Source organism: Arvicanthis niloticus, chromosome 1, assembly GCF_011762505.2.
Source record: "Arvicanthis niloticus isolate mArvNil1 chromosome 1, mArvNil1.pat.X, whole genome shotgun sequence".
In the NCBI taxonomy this organism is placed as follows: Eukaryota; Metazoa; Chordata; class Mammalia; order Rodentia; family Muridae; genus Arvicanthis; species Arvicanthis niloticus.
Window position 1 is genome coordinate 61,876,967 of NC_047658.1, and position 24,131 is coordinate 61,901,097.

The 24,131-nt window shown below is 36.1% G+C and overlaps 1 protein-coding gene across 24 annotated transcripts in view; it reads left to right on the forward strand.

The window, feature by feature from the left end:
- Positions 1–24,131, forward strand: part of Dlg2 (discs large MAGUK scaffold protein 2) — a 1,841,012-nt gene that overhangs the window by 1,404,338 nt on the left and 412,543 nt on the right. For all 24 annotated transcript variants that reach the window (XM_076937777.1, XM_076937790.1, XM_076937770.1 and 21 more), the window contains 2 exons: positions 2,712–2,856; positions 5,064–5,202. In XM_076937777.1, coding sequence (XP_076793892.1) covers positions 2,712–2,856; positions 5,064–5,202 — 284 coding nt within the window. The remainder of the gene's footprint in view (positions 1–2,711; positions 2,857–5,063; positions 5,203–24,131) is intronic.

The following is a 24,131-nucleotide window of genomic DNA, read 5'->3' on the forward strand; positions in this document are numbered from 1 at the left end:
AATACATACCATGCATGTCCTTCTGGGTATGGGTTATCTTACTCATGATAATATTTTAAGTTCCATCCATTTGACTGCAAATTTCTTGTTTTTAATAACTGAGTAATGTTCCATTATGTAAATAAACCACATTTTCTTTATTAATTCTTCACTTGATGGACATTTGGGTTGCTTCCAATTTTTGACTATTATGAATAAAGCTGCTATGAACATTATTGAGCAGATGTCCTTGTGGTAAACATCATTTAGGTATATGCCCAGGAATGGTATAGCTTGGTCTTCAGGTAGAATTATCGCCAATTTCTGAGAAACTGTCAAATTGCTTTACAGAGTGGTCACACAAGTTTGCACTTCCACCAGCAATAGAGGAGTATTTCCTATGCTCCACATCCTCAACAGCATGTACTGTTAAGCTTTTTATCTTAACCATGGGTGTTAACATGGAATCTCAGAGTCATTTTGGTTTTCATTTCCCTGATGACTAAGGACACTGCACATTTCTTTAAGTGCTTCTCAGCCATTAGAGATTCCCATGTCGAGAATTCTCTGTTTAGGTCTGTACCCCATTTTTTTACTTAGTTTATTTGGTTTGTTAGTGTCTAATTTCTTGGGGTCTTCATATATTTTAGAAATTAGTCCTCTGTCAGATATACTGTTGGTAAAGATCTTTTCCCATTCTTTAGACTGCTATTTTGTCCTATTGATGGTGTCATTTGCCTTACAGAGACTTTTCAGTTTCATGAGGTCCCATTTATTATTGATCTTAGTGCCTGACCTACTAGTACTCTGTTCAGGAAGCTGTCTCCTGTACTAATGCATTCAAAGCTATTCCCTATTTTATTTTCTATTAGATTTAGTGTATCTGGTTTTATGTTGAGCTCTATGATCCACTTGGATTTGAGTTTTGTGCAGGATGATAAATATGGATCTATTTTAATTCTTCTACAAGCAGACATCCAGTTATACCAACACCATTGTGGAAGATGCTCTCCTTTTTCCCTTGTATGGTTTTGGCTTCTTTGTCAAAAATAAAGTGCTCATACCTATGCAGTTTTTATCACTATTGCTCTGTAATACAGCTTGAAATCAGGGATGGTGGTCCTCCAGAATTTAATTGTACAATATTGTTTTAGCTATCCTGGGTTTTGCTTGTTTGTTTGTTTTTTCATATGAATTTGAGAATTGATCTTTCAAGGCCTATAAAGAATTATGTTGGAATTTTTAAGGAAATTGCAGTAAATCTGTAAATTGCTTTTGGTAAGATAACCATTTTTACTATGTTAATTCTACTAATCCATGAGCATGGGAGATCTTTCCATCTTCGGATAGCTTCTTAAATTTCTTTCTTCAGAAATTCAAAGTTCTTATCATATAGGTCTTTCACTTGTTTGGTTAGAGTTACATCGAGATACTTTATATGATATTGTGAAGTATGTTGTCTCCCTAATTTTTTTCTCATTCCCCGTATCATTTGTATAAAAGATGGCTACTGATTTTCTTAGTTAATTTTGTATCCAGCCACTTTGCTGAATTTATTTATCACCTGTAGGAGTTCTCTGATAGATTTTGGGGGGATCACTAATATATACTATGACATCATCTGCAAGTAGCAATAGTTTGAGTTCTTCTTTTTAAAGTTGTATCCCCTTGATCTCCTTTAGTTGTCTTATTACACTAGCTAGAACTTCAAGTACTATATTGAAAATATACAGAAAGTGTTGGCAGCCTTGTGTTGTTTCTCATTTTAGTAGAATTGCATTGTTTCTCTCCATTTAATTTGATGTTGGCTATTGGCTTGCTGTATATTGCTTTTACTTTGTTTAAGTATGTACCTGATATCCTATATCTCTAAAACTTTTTAACATGAAGAGGTGTTGAATTTTTCTCAAAGGATTTTTCAACATCTAATGAGATGACTATATGTTTTCTTTTCTTTCAGTTTGCTTACATGGCAGATTATGTTGATGAATTTTTGTATATTGAACCACCTCTGCATCCATGGGCATTATTTATAGTACCAACATATTAAGAGCAAACTAAACAGGGTCTAGCAAGAGATTTTTTTAATCACTATTAAAGCAGTAAAAAACAAAAGCCACAATGCTAGATTATGTTAATGTTACAGACAGTCACTCCAGATCTTTATCCAAGAATAAAAAATAATGTGTCCAACATGGTAACACTTACTTAAATATATTAAAGTAGGAAGCTTGTGGATTATTTTTTTAAGTTTATTTCAATTATTGTACAGTGCTTTCTGTGCATTCTTTCTTGGCAGTATTGTTTTTGTGTTTGTATTTTTTAGTGCTGAGAGCTGATCCAAGGCCCTCATACATTCTCAGTAATTATTAACTATATCACTGAGCTGCATACTCAGCTTGACAGATATTTTATTTTCATCATAAAAATTATAGCAAATATTGAAAAGATGATTTACTTTTTTCTAGAAATATTATTCTGTATGCCATTTCATGTCACTGCATCAGAAAGATGAACAAAGCTAACTTGTTTCTTAGCGTTCATGACTATATCTATCCTGCTTTGGTTAAAGCTTAAACTCTATGTTCTATCAAGAATGCTAAACATACCAAGATAATCATTGTAACCAATCTTTTAATAAGGTCATACTTCCAAATATCATACTGTCTGCCTGGGTGGTTCTCTTTCACTTCATAGGTTTAACATTCATATTGATCTTTCCCCTCTTTCAGGTTAATAACTATAGTTTAGAAGAAGTTACACACGAAGAGGCTGTAGCGATATTGAAGAACACATCTGATGTTGTTTATCTAAAAGTTGGCAAACCCACCACCATTTATATGACTGATCCTTATGGGCCACCGGATATTACTCACTGTAAGTACTGTGCTTGGAGCCATCCTCTAATAGCCTGCCTGCTATACAAAATGGAACTCCACAAAGCCATCTGCACCTCTGCCTACAATTTTACTCTTGTTACACTTTTTTAAATACTTCAGGGAAAATATTCTAATCACCAGTTTCATGTTGTTTTACAGGACTATAGTTCATGTTTTGAAGGTGGGACACCTTGATGTGTTTGTAGGTCCACCGTTAATGGAAAGACAGAGTGATATGTTTTTTAAACACAGTGACTACGATAGTGTTGGTACAACACTCCAGATGATAATTGCTCAATCCCGTAGAACATGAGTTGTCCCATGCCACTGTATCCCTTGTCCTAGTCGAAATCTATGTAGCAGCAGAGTAAAAATCAGATACTAGCAAAACCAGCCATACATAGTTGCATCCTCCTACGGGAGAGCATTGGCCCCCCAGCATGATGAAATCTCCACTTTCAGTCATCATCATAACTTTTATCTCTAGCTGAATTTTTTATATTCTATAGAATCAAGAAAATAACCAGTCATTGTGTCTGTAGCAGTAGGTGACACAGGACTCCTAGGGCAACAACATGAATCACATTCTGGGGACCGCACCAAATCCACTGCTAATTAGGCCTCGTGCCTGCTCTTCTATCTTCTGGAACTAAATTTAGAAAGAATTTACTTTTTATGTAAGTCTAATGGATTTTTTTGTTGACATAAGTTGGCTTGCTGGATTTGAAACTTTGAGAGTTCAATTGTGAATGGTTGCACTCAGGATGCCTTCAGGGCTGACTATTAATTAATACTATCATCTTAAGCAAGTTGTTGAATCTTTCTTAGATTAGATGTTTCTCTTGAGGAAAATTTAAAAGCTGAATAACCTTAGCTAAAAGCCCATGGCCTTAGCTCTTACTTTTTGAAATAATGGTCTCAAATGTATCATCCTCCAAATGGCCATTTTTCCCCTAAAGAAGACCGTAAGCCAAGATAAGCCTTACTTTAGGATAAGAATGAGTTTTGACTTTCAGAAACTTTTGAACCTGGTAAATTTAGAGGAGTCAGATTTGAGAATCTGTGAGCCACTTTGTAAGACCAAATAAATGCTGTGGTAGAGATTTTTTTTAAAGCAGAACATAAGACTTTCTAATTGATTAAAGTAATTTAACACATGCCCCATACATTGTAAAGTAGGATGTGAGATGCAGAAAAAATATAAGCCCTGCCTTCAGCAGCATGGCTGGAGGGTTAGCTTCTGAAATGTGTTAATAGTAACACAATTTAGCAGAAATAAGAGGCAATATATACTGTGAGGTAAATAAAACTAAATCTCCTTTAGAGATTAGAAAAGAAAGATTTCCAATCTATCTTTGAAGAATGGAGAAATTTTATGCCTTCTGAATTTTACATTTGAGATGGGGTCAGAGAAATGAATTGTAGATACACCATTTAGTAAAGCAGTGGTTCAGATGCCAAAACCACAGGTTTTGTTTGAGGATTGTGAGCATGGATAAGAAATGTTGAAATGGGTTTACTGACCTGATAAAAAAAGAAGATGTATATTATGTCCCAAACAGTAGAGACAGTGAAACATGTTTAAGCCAAAAAACAAGGGCAAAGTTAGATTTCAGGAGTTCACCTTAGCATACAAAACATATGTGAGAAAATAGTGGAAGAAAGTACCAGCCAGGGAACCTATCAGTGAAGAGGCATCAGTGAAAAGGTGGATTAGGGAAAAAACAGAAGAAAAATGCTTGAGCTTGCAGACTTCCTGTGATAAAATACAGCATATTTATGGAAAACTTTTATAGAAAAATTTATTCCTTGTGAGCCTCTTGCTTTTGATGATTTGATATTAATTATGTAAGGTGAATGTGAGTCCTACAGTTAGAAGGTAACATTTTTGTTTCAGTAGAAAGTTAATCATCGTTCTGAAAATGTGTGTCAGTCGAGTCTCTCCTTCAGCTCTTCTTATCACCTAATTATGCTAATTTGGGTTACAAATATAACTGTTATTACAACTTTCCAAGTGTAAAGTCACCAAGCACTTATATGTGGGAAATATAAAAAGACAGAAACTCACCCTTATTGGAGAACAAGAAAAAAATTTGGCATGAAACAAAGCCTTTATGTTTTTAACTCATCTTCTGAAATGTAATGCATCCAATCACCCACATAAAAGGTTTGATTCCATTTCTTTTGCTTTCCCCAATTCCTTAGCTTATTCTCCACCGATGGAAAATCATCTACTGTCTGGTAACAATGGCACGTTAGAATACAAAACTTCCCTGCCACCCATCTCTCCAGGAAGGTACTCACCAATTCCAAAGCACATGCTGGTTGAAGATGACTACACCAGGTCAGATATGTTTCTGGATTAATTGGGTTGATAATGATCTCTAGGAAAAGCATCACATTTGTACACTGTCAGCTGTTGTTTAGCAGATAAACTAAAGTTCAAGCTCACTGTATTTTACTTTAAGTAAAAATCTTACAATACTTGTAAATACATGTGTAAAGGAATTTCCTGCTATATAATCCCAAATTCCTTGTGGAAAGACAGTATTATGCATGCATCTATCACAAAGTGATTGGCTAAGTTTTTTTCACATTTGGTCCCATTTGGGTTTTGCAGCAATTCTGTAGAATAGGTTTCATTGCTTGATGAAAGATGATCATACCCAGGCTCAGAAAGAAGGGGTAGCTTGCCAATGTTCTCCATATGGTTGTGTGAGGTCAGAACTCAAGTATTTCTCTTATGGCTCTACCTTCCAAGATCTGCCTGTCAATGGTGACCCATAGTTAATGGAATTTGAGAATTACCCTCCGTCTAGTGCAAAAACTATAAGAAAAAAGAAGGGAGATAAATTTGGTTCCAAAGAGTTTCAAATTAATGCACCATGTTAATTCCAAGAGGGAACACATCAAGAATCTCAGAACATGCCCCATTACTAGCACCACAGGTGACAAGACATGGGCACAGCACCCTAAAACATCAAGTCTGTTAGTTCACAGAGAAAAAATTCATTTATTTAAATCACCATTAATAAGAATTCAACAAATAGTGACTGATTAAACAAATTAATTAATTTATAGGTGAATAACAAATGTTCATTTTTTTCTTTGTATTTTTAAACATTCCATTCTAAAATTAGTATATGCTTAATACACTTGGCAAAGGAATGAAATTGTGGTTATGAACCAAAAGTCTCCTCGAAGAGAGTTAGTTCTTTTTAACAGTACAGACTCTGGTGGGTTGACCTCTTTCCAATGGAAGGCCACACATCCAAGAATATATGCAAAGCATAAATTATCCTTGATGAATGTTTTTTAAAAGGAAAATAATCTATTTTTTAAAAGAAGACAAAAAGTAGATGTAGGAGGAATGTGGGGATTAGAGAAACTGAAACTTTGGTCAAAATACACTGTACAAAATACTCAAAGAATTAAAAATAAGACCTCCCTCAAATTCTCATTCTAGACTGACATACTTTAAGATGACCAGTATAACAGCCTATTGTAAAGTTTTCAAACATATATAAATGTGTGCTTAGATACAGTTGGAGGCTGACCCTGACTTTTTTTTAACCAAAATGTGATTAAGGAGCCAGGTAGTGGTGACTCATTACTTTCATCCCAGCATTGGGAGGAAGAGGCAGGAGTATCTCTGATTTAGAGGTCAGCCTGATCTACAGAGTGAGTTTCAGGACAGCCAGGAATACACATAGAAACCTCATCCAGAGAGAGAGAGAGAGATTAAGTATGTGTGTGTGCATAGGAGAATATATGTGTATGTGTGTCCTATATATTTATCTTCATAACAGATAGACATGGATTGTTTGGGTTTTATATCTTGTCTGTTTAACTGAAGTTATTTGTCAGTTTTGACAAAGTAAAGGAGGCTTTATGCTGCCATGTGCTTCTTCTTTGTCCCGTCTGTTCTTTCATATGTGTTTTAAAATGATTAAGCATTTCCTATTTATCTCACAATACCAGGTTGCTGAAGTAGCTTCTTATATCTTTAGCCAGAGAACAAAGAGTTTGGAAGCTGAAAATGTGCATTTATGCAGACTCCTCCCTATGCTGAGATATCTTAGCTCTGTGCTCTTAATTAAAATGAGGACTATGGCAAAGATAATCCTCAGGGCTCCATGAAGTATTTGTAAATATAGATACCTTTATGCTCCAGAGAAATAATCTGTTTGCTCTCAACCTGCCACTAATATTGAAGCTGATTTATTTGAAATGTCATTTTATCTTACTAGGACCCATAATAAATTAACATTTGTTGAAGCCTCTTTATAATCCTGGCCACTTGCTAGCTGTTTAATATACCCTACTCATTTAATCCTTTTAAAAACAGAGAGAAGGATCTCTATCGCTATTTAAAGATGGAGAAATTAAACTTCACTCAAAGACAGTTTATGGTTGCATAGCTTTTAAGTAGGAAAAAAGAGACAGTTTTACAAACCTAACTAGAAAGAAGCACTTAGATTTTCTCTCTAGTATAAAATTGAAAATCAAATTAAGTAAATTCTTCTCATCAGAGAATTGCGTGGCAGAAAAGGACCTGTGAGTTCTGCTAAGCTATAAAGTTGGCCAGTCAGGTGAGACCTATCTCTAGCTCCCGCTATGTGTGGCCATGCTTAATCCCTTCACAACTGCACATTTCAGCTTCCTCAAGTCTGCAAAGGAAGAGAAGTTGAATCTATCTCAGGGAGTTGTAGTGATTAAAAAAGAAAATAACACAAACAACCTATAACCATGAGCGACATGTAATAAATCCATTGGAGGTGTTTATATAGAGTATCTGTACTTACTGTAATTTCTAACCAACATTAAAGGCATACAGAAAGTTCTTGCAGACAGATAATCTCTCTGAAGCATAGTCATCCCACAGTATGTTTGCCTCATTGTGTTACTTCTTGTCTTGACTCTTTTTATGTTTCCATGCAAGATATTCTTGCTAATAAGTACACAAAATCTTCCGAATGAGTGGTACCAGCAAAAATTGTGAAGAAAAATTTATCAGCTCATATATATGCACACTTCCTCTTGACACTGTGTCAGCATTGTTGTGTCCTGCCTCGTATTCCCCTGCTGTAAGCTTTCTATGGACCAGAAATATTTGCTCAAACACAGATTCAGTATTTCATTCATTATACTAATTTAGTATTTTCTACTAGACTATTGGCATTAAAAATCTAAAACTTTTAAATTAAATTTAAAAATTATGTAAAGCAGTGCCTATTCTCCCTGCTTGAGAATTTTTTTTCATAAAGGCAACTTTATTAGTTGTTTCATAACCTTGAGGTTATATACTCTGGCATTAAAATTTCCTTCTTTTGTAAAAATAATTATCATAATTAATAGCAGTTATTATGCCCTTGTCTAGAAACAAAAAAATTGGGAATTTTGTGTCAGTTCTTATCTCTTTTAAATGTCAAAGATCCTTTGGATAAAAATTTTTAAGATTTATTTAATTTTTACATGTGTATGTGTGTGTGTGCTTGCCACTTGTGTGTAGTGTCTGTGGAGGTGAGCAGAGGATGTAGACTCCCCTATAACTAGAGTTATAGAAGGCAGTAAATCTACATGCTATGGATGCTGAGAACTAAACTCAGAAGCAAGTGTTAACTGCCAAGCCATTTCTTCAGTCCTGAACTAAAGTCCAGAGCCTAGCAGAATTCAATCACTACTGCATTATAGAGTATTATCCGCAATCCCTAATACCCACAGGAGGTATTCAGGAAACATTTATAAGTGATTATTGAGGTTTGTATAGATGCCGTAGCAACAGCCATAACATCAAATGAAATTTTAAATAAGAGGTGACCTTGATTCTGACTTGAAAATATATAAGTGTTGATCATAAATAAAAAAAAAAAATCAGACATTTGCAGTAGGTAAATAGCTTGTAAAGATTTAAAGAGAAATATAAGCTAGAACTATATTTATAAACACATATATCTATGCTATATGATTTCTATGTGATAGTCTTGATGTATATAAATAACAACAAAAAAACTAAAAGAAATTAAGAAAATGCCTCATGTCATACAAGAATCGGAGGAAGAATTCTAATTCACCTGCCCTTAAAGGCCTCTTTCTCACATCCATGCCTTTCCTCTCACAGAGACGAATTTTTGGCTTGTAGTCCTGGCCCTGTCACTTAAAACCTCTAAGTCTTCATTTAGGATAAATGATTTTTGTATTTCTTCAAGACACTATAAGGTTTTTAATATAATAATAAATTACAAATATGTTTATTATTAGAAGATTACATGTATAGGATACTACCTTTGAGTTTATATATTACATTTGAAGATTTGTTACATTTATCTAAAGTAACAAATGAAGAATTCAGTCTCTAGTGGTGAGAGTTTAGCAACCAGGGAAGTATTTTTTTAAAGGAGATTTCCCTCAACAACCTCTCCAGTCACATCAGCTGGAAACATTTGATTACAAGTACCTGGGAGGCTAAAGCAAGAGGCTTGCCATGAGTTTGAAGCCAGCCTGGGCCACAATGTGAAGCTTTGTCTCAAGAAAATGAAAATTTTTTGGAAACAGTGATGCTTGCATGGTTTATGATTCTGAGTTCCAAACTTTCAGAGTTGGAAAGGTCATAATCTAATCTAATCTGCAGTCACACAATGGAAGAGAAGCACACTCCTAGAATGTTCAGGCTAGTGAAGAACTGCCTGATATGGGTAGCTGGTGTGCCACCTGGGACCATGGGAGGTTCTGGCCTGTGCGCAGGCCACGTCTGAGTCTGTATCCCTGTAGCATAGGGGTCTGTTGCCACCAAAGACAATGTTGATGTCTGAGGTCTGTGAAGAACTGGCCCTGGAGGTAGGAAAGCAAGAGAATTGATCCTGACCCTGGCCAGCTATGGTACTTCAGAGCGAGGACCCTCACGTGAGTTGTAGGTGAGCTAGCCCTGAGACAAGCATGGGAGAGCTGGTCCAACCACTTGTCTCCCATGTAGTAGCATGGATGAAGAAGAGATACCCTCCTACACCTTACCCCTCACCACCTGGCCCTGGGGACATGAGAGCTGCCCCTCAGCAGCTATAGCACTTGTGAGAACAGGCCCTGCACCTCACCTGAATAGCACAGCAGAGCTGGCCCTGGATGTGGGGGTTGTGGGTGATTCAGACCTGGGGGCATGAGTGTGGGAGAGCTGGCCCTGCCTCTTGTTTGCTGAGCAGTGACATTGGCGAGGGAGAGTGGGGGTGATATGCTCTCCCCACCCTTTGCCCTCATCACCCATGGCAGGTAGAAGAGTTGGCCCTCACGGGATCATGAGTGCAGAAGAGCTGACTCTGTTCCTCACCTGGGCAGCACAGCAGATATGGCCCTTGATGTGGGGCGGCAAATGAGCCAGTCCTAAAGGGAGAAGCATCCCTGCCTCTTGTTTGCTGTGTGTTGCTGTGGGCAAGGGAAAGATGTTCTTCTTCCCTCCCTCGACCTTTGCTCATCTGTGGGCTAGCTCTGATTTTGAGAGTGGGAGAACTGGCCATATCCCTAACTGGCTGCAACACTCAGGAAAGCAAGCCCTACACCTCGCCTGAGCAGCATGGAAAAGTTGGACCTGGTTACAGGGCTTGCTGGTGAGCCAACCACAAAGGCACGAGAGTGGGAAAGCCAGCGTGTTGACCAGCTCAGATACCTCTCAGGCTCAGTTCCAGGGCTTTGAATTGGCCTACCCTAACATCTACCCCATTGGGAATACATAAAAGGGGCCAGTCCTACAGACCCAAAACTACAGGATCTCCATGACACAGGGTATCAACAGGATATCCCAATGAGGTTCTAGTATTGGTAGAGTAGCAGAGCCAGACCAAGAAATCATTGCAATGAACATTTGCAAGCAAAGAAGTATGGACAGAAGGGTACACTGTAAAATGTGTGACACACTACAGGTTCCACGGTGAGATATTTTTTTCTCTGTTGTGTGAAGAGGTTTCAACAGTGGAGGATGGTAAGTGGGAAGGGGGAGATGAGTAGGATTGGGGTACATGATGTGAAATTCACAAAGAACCAGCTAACAAAACTATAAATCATATATATGTTTATGTATGTGTATATATATATATGATGTGTATGTATATATATGATGTATATGTACATATGCATATACACGATTATACATTTAATATATCATATATATAAATTATGTAAATATATACAAATTTATGTATTCATATGTATAATTTATATATATTTTAAATATGAAAATGTGCATATACATATATATTTGTGTCTGTGTGTGTATCTGTGTGTGTGTGTGTGTGTGTTCCCTTCCTTCAAGTAACAGGAACTTCATAAAAGAAGGGACAAAAGGATTATAAGAGTAAGAGGTGGTCAAAAACATCTAATAAAGAATGTTTCCATGACACCAAGGGCCATTTCACATGTGAACTCAGTAATTGTAACAGTGTGCACAAGACCTGAGTGAGTTCCAGTTAAAAAAATCCCTGCATAGAGAAGGAAAGTGGACAAGAATCATACCAATATCAGTGCAACCATTTGCACTCAATACGGTCTGAGATGGGGAGCCAGTTTTCTTTCATGATGTGATCCCTAGTAGGTTGTCCGTAGGCCAAGAGAGGCTAGCTATAAAATGCAAACTGGACTCAATGGTAGAAAAACTAAAAGAAAATCTCAAAGTTGGATGGAAAGTGATGGGAGGGAGGAGAGTGAGTTATGGGAGGAGCTGGGGGAAGAGTTTAGAGTGGGAATTTGTTCAAAATACATTCTATATAATAATCAAAGAATTAAAATAGGGTTAAAAAAAAAGAAAATAAGTTTGAGGGGTACTTTCTTTGTTTCGCTTTAATATAAAAATACTTTTGTTGCAAGCTATTTTTTTTTTTTACAAAATCATAAAATGAAGTTAACATTATCAAAATACTTATTTTCAGAGAAACTCATACTTCCAGGAAAATATCACAAACTCTAAAACCAATTATGCGTCCCAAGTTGGAGAGACAGTGAGTTCAATACAAACTTTTTTTTTTTTTTTTTTTTTTTTTTGGTTTTTCGAGACAGGGTTTCTCTGTTTAGCCCTGGCTGTCCTGGAACTCACTCTGTAGACCAGGCTGGCCTCGAACTCAGAAATCCGCCTGCCTCTGCCTCCCAAGTGCAGGGATTAAAGGCGTGCACCACCACCGCCTGGCCCAATACAAACTTTTCAAGTATTGTATCTTGGTGACCCAAGGTGAGGCTCACCCATCAGGACCAGGCTCTGTAACAATAAGAACCTGCACTTTCGGTCAGATCGTAAGCACACTCCAGCCTTTCTTTTCATCTTGAAGGCAGTAATTTAAGGCAGTATTGGATTTACCAAACTCCCTTTCTTCATACATGACCAGTCTTCCTATGTGCTTTTAACCTGCAATGGAAAGCAGCCAGTAGTACTGTAAGCAGGCAACTGACCCAAATGAGAATCATAAATATTCAGTGATTGGGTCCTAAGTCTCCAAGGCAACCTACTCACCCCAGCCTTGACTTCTGTCTACTGCATGACCTCAGATGTGCTACAAAACTGCTCTCTACATTTCTCCTTTATACAAGGAGCAGTGTGGCACTTCCTACCTCACTTTATTGTGACAGTAAGGTGTGTTCTTACGTGTGATGTGCTGGAAAAGAAGTAAGCACTTATTTGGACTAGCTGTTATTAATACTATTTAAAAACATAAAGTTTTTAAGATGAACTTTCTCACAAATAAAACTTCTTGGCAAACATCTTCCAACGACTTATTGAAATATAGTCAGCAATCTGACACAGCTGCTCAAGCAGAGCGCAATCTCTGTATGCTTCTTCAGTTTACTGAACTTTGCAGTTGGTTACGAGAAACCATATAATCTGATAGCTGCATTGAGAATGTTTATTTTTATAACTATTTGGATCATCTAATGCTACCTTAACTGAAAATATATAAAGTTGGAATCAGTGAAGCCAAGCACAGTATAAACAGTCTCTCCACTTGAACTCCTAGGCTAAACGCAATTGTACTTTGGATAATCTGTGAGGTTTTATTTCTCTTTCTTATTTTTTGGTGTGTTTTGAAAGGTATTTAATAAGAAACTGTAGGCCATTCAGTTAAGGTAGACATTACAAGGTACAGATACTATACACATATCCATTCATAAAACAAGCCTAGGAATGGAGTAAAGTTTACAAAAGTGCAAACGATGATCTATGGTGAGACAATGATGAGGCAATAGTGACTGTAGTTGTTTTTTAAAGTTTGACATTAGTGGCCCCTCCTTGTTCCACATCTTCTGCTTTGGAATCTACCCATTAAGCACAGCTGGTGTTGGAGAGGTCAGTCTGGCCTTTATTGGCCAGTGGGCATCCACATTAAGCTACTCAAACCACCCAGTACCGTAAATCTTCATGGTAAACTAAAGTATAGTTTAGCCATTTCTTTTAAGATTTTTTTCCTTTTTTTATTATTATCAAATCATAATTTTTACCTTTTAACACAGGGGTTATAAACAAAAAAATGCAGGGTGTGGGGAAGGGGATGACACAGAAGCATAGGTGTTCAGGGGGAGTACAGATATCTTTCAGAACAGGGTATCAGCTGAGTAAAGGTTCAGGGGACAAGTCACTATGACTCTGCCTATGATTCACTTGTCCTTATCTAAGTTGGTACTATCCACCAAGGCTGCCTATTTACAAGGTCTATGACTACTCAGGCTGGTAAATTTCCACAAAAGCTGCTTGTTTACAATAGCTTATAGCCATCTGTTTCAGTGTTTTTCTGCAGAGACCCAAGACTGTGTTAGCAGGCATGTATGTCTGCTAGCAGACCTATTGCTGATTTTAGGCTTATGGCTGATTTTAGGCCTTCAGTGTATAAGCAGGGCTGCCCCTAATATCTCTTCCCTTCTCCAAGTATAGAAGGGCCGTGGTGATTCTAATCTTGCTAAGGCAGGGATAGAGGCCTGACCTCCAGTAATTAAAGGGGACCTTGTAATGGCTCTGGTCTTCCTGTCGTTATCCAGTGAGACATGATGGCCATACCCATCCCGACTTTTGACATCAACCCCTATGCAGTCAGGCTTGTCCCTCAGGGAACTCAGAAACATATTTTTAACTTTTATTTATATTCCCTAGCAGTGCTTAGCCAAACTAACATCAAGCATGATTTCTCAGTTAAAATTCTGCAAAGGATGAGTAGGTTCCTCATAAATTTTATAAAGTCTCATGATAAAATGTCAGCAAATTAAGGATTCATAAGGAGATGCCTTGAAGTTACCCATTCTTTTCTGTGTTGCTTGCTTGATTTCTCCAACAGGGAACCTGCTGGTGTATGCCTCCTTGGAGGTGAAGTATTATAATGCAAAGGAAGGAATGGATTAACCCTTGCTACAGAAAGAGAATATATTATTAAGTAAACACTGCAATGGGAGTTCCCTCTTTATTCATGAGGGCTCCATATATCCATTGAAGACTGACTTATACAAGTCCAGAGATGTGATTCACAGAGCAAGCCAGTTAGCAAAAGAGAATGCTAATGGAGAAGTTGGCAAATCTTAATTAAAGGGAAGCATCTAAAAACATATTGGAAACATGTTAAGTTGTTGTTTACAGTCAGAGAAATTAATTCAATGTTACAAAAATAAAATTATAATGAACATTTTACAGATACATAGATGGCCTTTATAGATAGTCATCATTTTCTCTGCCCATAACAAACAACATTGTTTCTACTGTTTTATGGAAATGGTTATTATACACCTATAGCTATGTTGTTGATATAAAATTTAAATGGTTAAATCAATGTTGTGTTGCTTGGTGGCACAATGAGTTCATCATCACCCTTTCAGGCTGACTGATGTAATAAAAAAGAAAAAATAGACTAATGATGGGCAATGAAGAATTTTATAGGGATCAATATAAAAGATGTCAACCACTAGTTCATAGTTGTCCCTTGTACTGCAAGTCAATTACTATCAACAGCGCAATGAGCACCTTGCTTCCAGCCCTTGCCTTGTGTATTGAAACAGGTAAGATGCTACTACTCAGGGCAACTGACCATGATCTATTCCTCTAGGAGTTTGCTCTAATTGCTATATAATACTGAGAGGATAATAGACATAAAATTTGTCCAATTCCTAATTGTATACATGTATATACTTTGATAGTTGAATTATCAATGACAGTATTGTCACTCATGGGTGGCTTCAGCCATCATCTTGATCATTACATGCCATAATAAAAACAATACCATTACTAATCATTATCATCATTGTTATTGAGATTATTCATTGTTAATGAACACCTTAACAAATACAAGAAAACTGTAGACTCTCATCATAACATTTCAAATATATAGTCTTACATTACTGCAGACAACAAATTTCATAAATTTGGGGGTTATATAATTCACTTTTTGTTTTGAGAGGATGTCAGTAATATAGAAAAATGAGCCAAATAATATCTGAATAAAAATAATTTTTAAACTATTACTTTCCCATTGTTCTAAGATATTATTTGCAATGTTCAACTCTAAAACTATTGTCTTATTATTACCTATCAGCTTGCTTTATGTCCCATTTGTATTTCTGCTTTTTAATCTATTTTTTATTATAAAATGATGTGCATTTCTATAAGTCATAAAATTAACAAAACATAAAGAATAACAAAGTATGTATTCTACCAGAGAAGACAGTCAAAAATTCAAATCATTGGTAATATTCCAATAGCTATATAATAACTATTTGTTATATGCAGTTGAATTATTATTTACTTAGTGGAATTTGTATTAGATATTAGGTTGCTCACATCTTCATTATTTATAATACTTACATAGTTTTTCTGACCCCCTCACTTCCTATTTGTGTTTAAATTATATGTCTATATCTTCATTGCCTAATCAGCTTCTTACTTGATTTCCTCTTAGAATTTTAAACAGTAAACATTTACAATAGCAGATTGTTATTTACCTTTATCCTGCCTCTTCATAGTCTTTGCTTTTACAGTAAATTATCTATTCCAGTTTTGCTCTTGTCACAAAATCTGTGATCAACCTTCCCACCATTTTCCTTTCACATTCTTCACCCCATTAACCAGCAAACTCTTCAAAACACATGTACAGTGTGTTTGCTTTTCTAAAGACAGCACACTAGGTCAAAATAAAAATTTATTACCTGACTATTGCAAAAGTCTCCAAATAGTTTAGGTTTTCTTTTTAACTTTTTAGTCATGTTGCATTGTGCATCAGTGTTTAGAATGATGTCAGGCAATGTGGCTGAAACTATTAGTAAACAAGAATAGCAGCTTCTACAAACTCTGCAAATGAGTGGTCATGTTTCCAATGGTATAAAGGAACAACCAAGATATGTATTGGAAAAATGAAAATTGAGTATTATCATGTATCCCTTTACTAAGGTGTTCTGTGAAAACAGGAGAACTTTTTTGTGTTGGATGTCAGCCCCAGTAAAAAGAAGAGTTCCTGGAATATATTTAATAATTAGTAAATATATGTATGGTAAATATAATAGAATTACATATAGGACAGTATTAGACGCTTTAGTGTACTGACAGATTGTTTTTTTTTTTCTGTGTTTATACACCCAGCTATATAGGGGAATGGTTTTCTTGATATTCTTGCCATTAAAATTAAATACATATTTTTTAATTTTTATTGATTTTGTTTGTATTTTTAAAAGAGTAAAATTTCAAAACCATCCCTATCTCACAATTCTTCCTCCCTATTTCCTGACCTCCTCCTCCCACCCGCTATTCTGTCCACATTCTGTGTGGTCTTATTTGGTTTTTTGACCACTGAGTCCACTGAGCCTACATGTCATGGGTGTAGAGCCATCTACTGGATCATGGAAGCGATTAGAGATTGGTAATTCTAGTAAGAAATGAATACAACTAACTTTCTTATGACAGCTTACCCAGAGTCCAGAGTGTAAGGAAAGCCAAAAGCATAAAACTTATGCACAAAGATATGAGGAAGAGGTTTTTCAGTTCATCCCTGACACCAACACTGGCTTACGATTTTTATAAACCATAGCCTGTTATATGAAGAAATTATTTAAATAACATATAGAATTTATAAGAATTTATGGTGATATTAATATGATATGTTTTTAAGATTTATTTATTTTATGAGCATGAGTACTATATTTGCATATATGTCTGCATGACAGAAAAGGGCATCAGACAGGAGAAGGCATCAGATTCCATTACAAATGGTTGTGAGCCATTTGTCTAATGTGTTGTGAATTGAACTCAGTATGTCTGCAAAACAAGCAGTGCTCTTAACTGCTGAGTCATCTCTCCAGCCCTTATACAATATTTACAGTGTACTTTGAAGTACACTGTCTAACTAGCATCAGAACTCAAGAAGGCAACTGGAGTAATTATTCTTTCTTTGCACCAATACTAACCCATGTGGACTCTGCTGTGAGTGACAGATACTACAAGAGTGTAAAATATGACAGGCTAAATAGTTTAGACAGAACATCTGATAATCACCTTCAAAAATGCAATTTATTAAAAATATAATACTTTTCTGTGATTCTCTTTAAAAGGACATTAATGTATATCTCACATAACTTTTTAAACTTCCAGTGTTTCAAATCACATAGCTATTTCTTTGATGGAAGTAAAACAAATAGAATCAAGTAGCATACCTTTGGGAGCTATGCAGACATAGGAAAGTGCCAAGACTCTACAATCAATGGAGAATGAGAGATCTGGTCAAACATTCAAGTTCAGTTATATAGAATGAATAGGTATTCTGGATCTAATGTACAATATAGTGACTACAGATAACAGTGACTATCATATAGTTAAATTGTGTTTCAGAGAAGATTTCCCTGCTCAATGACTGTATAATATGAAGCTATGTACCTTCTCTGCTTTCTTAGCTGTACAGAAAGGCACTTTTTGTCCATGGTAGCATTGAAGAGCAGATCCCAGAATTAAGATAAATTGGTAGCCAGCATTTAGTAAGTGTCTTCTCCTTTCCTTTTTCTTACAGAGGCACTAATCCTTACTTTTCATTACTAATAATCTAAGTAAACCTTTATAACATAAAATTAAAGAGGAGAGAGGTAGAAAAAAGAATCATTAAGTCTAGGCTTACTTATGGATTTATTGCATATAATAATACATTAAATCTTAAAAAGCATATGAGAAAAGAATTGTTTATTAAGGTTCATTTGATGCCAGACATATTGATATGTTAGCACATTGATCTGCCATCACAGCTGCTCTGGCATGAACAGTTCTTCTCAACCATTTAAAAGAAATAAAGAAGATGTTTCATCTTCTTTATAAATCATTGTTGGTCAACACTAGGACTAGGTGAACAACAATAAAATATGAAAATATATCTTGAAAAATTGGTAATAGCTGTTAACACATTTGAAATTTTTACCCTGTCTCAAACCTAAAATATCCCATGTAGTCTTGTAATACAATATTGTTATTCTCATTTTATAAGAAGACTAAAGCAAGAGATTTTGGTAACAATAAACCCTTATGTAGTGATACTATTGATTAAATGTTGCACACATAAAGTCAGTGACTTCTCATTCCATAATTCAAATTTTTAACTGCTTTACCTATTTTTAATCTGTTTTATACTGAAACACCAAGACAGAGTGTTATCATGGAAAAATCTAGGGTTAAGCATAGGTAGCCAGGTTCCACAAGTCACATTCTTGATCATGTTACTAAAGGTCATGCAGTTGGAATAAAACAGCATAAAGTTTCAAAGCAACTCCAGATTCTCCGTATTTTTGGTATACCACATAGCTGCTTTGTTAACTTCAAGATTTCTAGAATCTTCCTTGTGCTTCAAGTTAGTCTTTGGTATTTTTCTTATTCAGAAAGGTAGAACTGGAGTCTCATGAGATGTGCTCATTCTAGAAACAGGTGCAACCTGTTTCAAGGAAGCAATTAGCTTTGGTGCTGTACCAGATTGGGGGTAATACTATCTCTATGCATGTCTTTCTGGCTATTACTCCAGACTACGTCTGCCTTAATGAACATGTTCCAGAGAGAACTTAGCTTTAGCTATAATTGTGGCTCTTCATGTCAACATTTAAACATCTTCCCTGATCCGAAAATTGTTTTAAATTGGGATGACCTTGGCACAGAACTGAGTCCTTTCTCATGTAGACTCTATAGAAATATCAACTGATCCATTGGAGCTGAATATTTCTGCTTTATGCTTTGTTCTCCCCTAATCTTTTTGAAAGACTAGTTTGCCACCTTCAGACAGGGGATGAAGGCAAAATGAAAAGCTGAAGTAAATGTGATAGCAAAAAGATTTCAAAGTTAATAATGTGAAGTTCTGCTCTGAATTTGTAATGATGTTGGAAAACCTTTCATGCTGTCACTGCACAGATAGGTACCTTCCCTACTTCTCATTTTTATCTCCTAGGAAAACATCCAAATGGACAGAGAAATGTCCTGGCTTTTTTACAGCTGGAGAATTTAAGATGAAGAGTGTATGATCTCTCCTACAACTGTTAGAAAGCAAGTGGCAAACCTAGAAGCCACCATCCAGATATAGAAATCTGCCTCTGTTAAGAGCATAGACTGTGCAAGTAAACAAAGTCAGAGTTTGACTCCACCAGCTGTCTGATCTTGGATGAGTGATATTACATCTGTACCTCACTTGCCCCCTGTATCTCTCTATGGCTTATTATTAGGTTTAAACCAGCTAATTTATATAAAAGACTTAATTAAGAGCTAGCACAACCTGACCTGGAGGTTAACCATTAATGTTAAAACTATTCATCTCCATTGTTGGTTCTAGTAGTTACTTGGGCTTAATGGAATGAAATTCAAAGGTGAATGGAGAAAAAACTCTCCTTCACCTTTCCAAAGAAAATAGAGGTTTACATAGTAGGATGGTGGGATAGGGATTTAGCCAAGTGGCAAAGCGCTTGCATAGAAAGCACAGGCATAGAAAGCCTCAGTTCAGTCCTTGGGCCTAGGAAAAAGAGAGGAGAGACAAAATGACAGAAGACTGAAAACACAAGTAGACTGTACATCTGCTTACAAGGTGAAATTAAATGCATAAGGTACAAAATCAAGGCTGAAATAATTATTTCGTTCATTCCCTTAGAACTGAAAATTAATATTTACTAAACAAATGTTAGCACTTATCAGCTGAATATTTTGAAGCTAGAAAATGAATGCAATAATTAATATTCTATAATGTGAAAAGAATTGATGCAATTCAAATATAAGACTAGTTCATAGGTTTCTCAAAAAGAACAAAATCTATGATCTAAAGAAGTAGAAAAGTGTTATGCCAAACAGAAGCTAAATATAAACAGGGCTCTTTTGTATTAAATCAAACCAACAAAACTAAAAGCCCTGGTGATTTTGATGCCCTAACGTGTTCGGGACCTAATGGCATAAATTCATCACTTTTTTGATGTCAGGCTATCACATTACCAAAGATAAAAGCAAAATGTAGAATATTACAAGAAAGCATTGTGTGTGTGTGTGTGTGTGTGTGTGTGTGTGTGTGTGTGTATAATTTCTGGAGTATGATGAAAACAATGAGCAACCAAAAGAACATGCTTGCCCCATCCAGCAGGGCATTGAACAGGGTCCAAGGAGATCACGTGAAAAAGAGAATGGGGAAAACAGGCAAATGCAAAGAACGAGCTTTTTGTCTATAGACTGATAAAACCGTTGACTTTTACTTTTTCATACAGGGGTTATATACACATAAAGGCAACATGTGGGGAAAGGAATGATGCAGGAGTGTAGGTGTTCAGGGGGAGTACAGATATCTTCCAGAACAGGGTATTGGCTGGGTGAAGGTTCAGGAAACAGGTCACTATGACTCTGCCTATGATCCATGTGTCCTTGTCTAAGTTGGTACTATCCACCAAGGCTACCTATCCACAAGGTCTAAGACTATCCAGGCTGGTAAATTTCCACCAAGGCTACTTGTTTACAAGATCTTATAGCCATCTGTTGAGTGTTTTTCCAGAGACCCAAGACTTCGTGTTAACAGGCTGACTTACACTTATTAGTGATTTTAGGCCTTCACTGTATAAGCAAGGCTGCCTCTGACACATGCTTAGTGGTAATGTTCAAGGAAAGGTATTCATTCCTCCTGAACAAGAGATATCAAACACTAAATCTGAACTTAAAATTTATATTTTAAAGTACCAAACATCATAAAAAGCAGCAGCACAAAGTTTTCTGTGTTAAAACACTTTTTAAAGCCATTACTTAATATCCTTTAAGTGAAACTACACCTCACAATAAGCTTTCTCTTACCTACCTTTTTTCTCTGATTCTCACTGAGTGCCAATCCTTTAGTAGCTTCAATATTTGAAAATAAAAAGTCAAAAACCAAACTTTTTTGGTTCAAGTCTACTTTCTTTCCCATATCTCAAATCTCCAGTGATACAAGAGAGTATTAACATCTCTATGTTTGCCTCAAGTGTACTGGGAAGAGTGTTAAGTTCATTAAGTGGTCATGTTTCCCTTTTTATTTTTACTTACGCTTCTTAAGAAAAGGCAGCTTCTTTTAGTATAAGTCCTTCATAGATACACACACACACATCCATTTCCCACTAAAGTTTCTTTATTAAAACACAGGTATCCTAGATATTTCAGTTCCTCAAGCACACCTGAAAGCAGAATTGACAGTGTGGTCATGGAGAAGCATGTATGAGAATCTGGAAAGGCTGCTGTTCAGTTTATATCAAAGGCATCAGAAAGTGGCTAGGAAGAGATGGATGCATTCATATTCCCATCCTATAGTTGGCCATTACCTACCTGCCTTGTATCTGTTGTGTTTAAAATGTGTTCCTTTTGAGAACCCAGTGGTCTGGGCATCTTGCAAACACACATATTCAACAATGCACACAGCTACCACATATCCTTATTTTGCTTTGCCTTTCTCCATTTAATTTACATCAGTTAAGTATCACACCATGGATGACAAAGTCAAAGAGATATACATTCAAGTCATAGTCTGATCAGTCTTTCATTTTGAAACCTTGCCTTTTCTGAACTTTAGTTTTAGTGTATAAAACAGTGTGTGTGTGTGTGTGTGTGTGTGTGTGTGTGTGTGTGTGTGTGTGTCTACATATGGGTGTGTGCTTATGTACATGTGTATACATGCATGCATAGATATACTATCCATTGTTAAAAGTCTGTTGTAAAGTCTGAATTTTATGATACATACAACCAAATAAGATGAGTTGGAAACTAGAGCTTCTTGTCATTGTATCAATCTTGTATTCAACTATTCCCCTCACATACCTCATCTGCACTCACCCTTGAACTTCTAAGATGACTTGAAATTTTATAGAATTTTCATGAAGAGATTTTTGAAAAAAGAAAGAAGGGTCACTATGACTGTCAGTTCCATATTCAACATGTCACTCTTCTGCACTGCTCTAACCCCAGCAACCCTTAAAACTCCTGACATGAACTGAGGGAAGCCACTGGGTTTTGATGTTTTGACATTACTTTTCAGTGTTTGTTTCTATTATGACCTTCATGTGGTTTCTCTTCCCTGGTTTCACAGTGACTGTGACCAGAATACATAATTCTAAAATTTCTCCCATCTGTGGGATGTATGCTGAATTGAATATATACAGTGGACAAAAGTTTGGGTTATTGTATTAACACTGAAAGAACAGCCAATCTAAGTTTATCACCAGAATGCTGTCATTCTAGTTGTCTGGTTGCTAGAGCCTCTGGCATCAATTGGTTAAATTCAAGTTCAGCATTTTCCAGCTCTTTAAAAGCATACAACAAAGCACCATTTTCCAGCTCTTTAAAAGAAATCAATAGTTTTCTTGCCAAATGGGCTTTATTGCCAGTTTCAAAACAACTTTATAGAATCTTCTTGAAATTCTTAGGTCAACTGTACCAGAGATTATTTCTTAATTAAATGAGCATCAGTAACAGAATCATAGATACAGTAATCTCAAAACTAGCAAGAAGTGATAGGCAGTTTGGGAAATGATAAGAAAAAATCTGAGGACTATAGAGACTCTTGTCCTCCCATGGGCTTATCCTGTTTTAATCTTATTATTTAGAAACATATACTTTCATCAAGGTGAAGTAAGTTTGAGGAAAGAACTTACATTGGAATCAATTTCTTGGATATCCACATCATCTAGATTAGTGTCTGGTACATAAAAAAATAGTTATTTCTTTTTTTTTATTCTTTTTTTCGAGACAGGGTTTCTCTGTGTAGCCCTGGCTGTCCTGGAACTCACTCTGTAGACCAGGCTGGCCTCGAACTCAGAAATCCGCCTGCCTCTGCCTCCCAAGTGCTGGGATTAAAGGCATGCGCCACCACCGCCCGGCAAATAAATAAATTTCTTTAGTGGGTGATTTATGAGGCTTGGCATATTTTGCATCGTTTCATCTTGCAATCATCCTATAAAGTAAATGTTAAAAACTATTTTCCAGACAAGGCATCTGAGATTTAGACAATTTGAGTAACTTCCCCAATCACACAAAAACACAAGTAGTAGAAAAGCATTGCATCTCAGACTTTACAGCCCCAAACAGCAGGATCTTTCCTTTGTATCCACCATAGCTTCCTGTATAATTTCTAAATGCAGTAAAGAAATGCTGGCTGAATAAATAGATACATTAGTAAAAATGACTACAGTTGCTGTAAATTTGTTTCAACGTTGTCATCATTTCTATAAAAGGACTTTAGTAGAGCATCATTCCTTGAAGCCAACTAAACCTTAGCTGAAATTTTTCAGGCACTGAGTATATCTGCATAACTGAAGACATTTGAGACTCTACCAAATTGAAGTACAAATACGATGAGAGCAGTTAAACCATTCCACTAGTTGTAAGCAATTACTCACGAGGCTGCTTACAGCACTTTAATGATGCCTTTTTAGTACCAATACATCTCATAGAAATACACTGTTCATCACTGAGAGAAAAACATCAGAAGTAATTGTCTTTATTTCCTTTTTCTGGCTTGTTTGAAGATGAGTTGCTGTTTGTACCTAAAACAAATTCCTCAATACAATCCATCTTGAGTAGTAAACATACATAGAATTATTTTTTTAGCCATACTGAAGTATGATAAACAAAAATTATATGTATCCAAAAATGCAACATGAGGGTTTAAATATTCATTGTGAAATGATTCCCACTGGCAGACTAGTTAATATTGTCTTTATGCCTCATTATTACTGTTTGCACTGGGACAGGAGGATGAGGATGAGGTACTTTAAGATCTATTATTTCATAAATTAAATCTACTTTAAAAATTACAACAACAATGT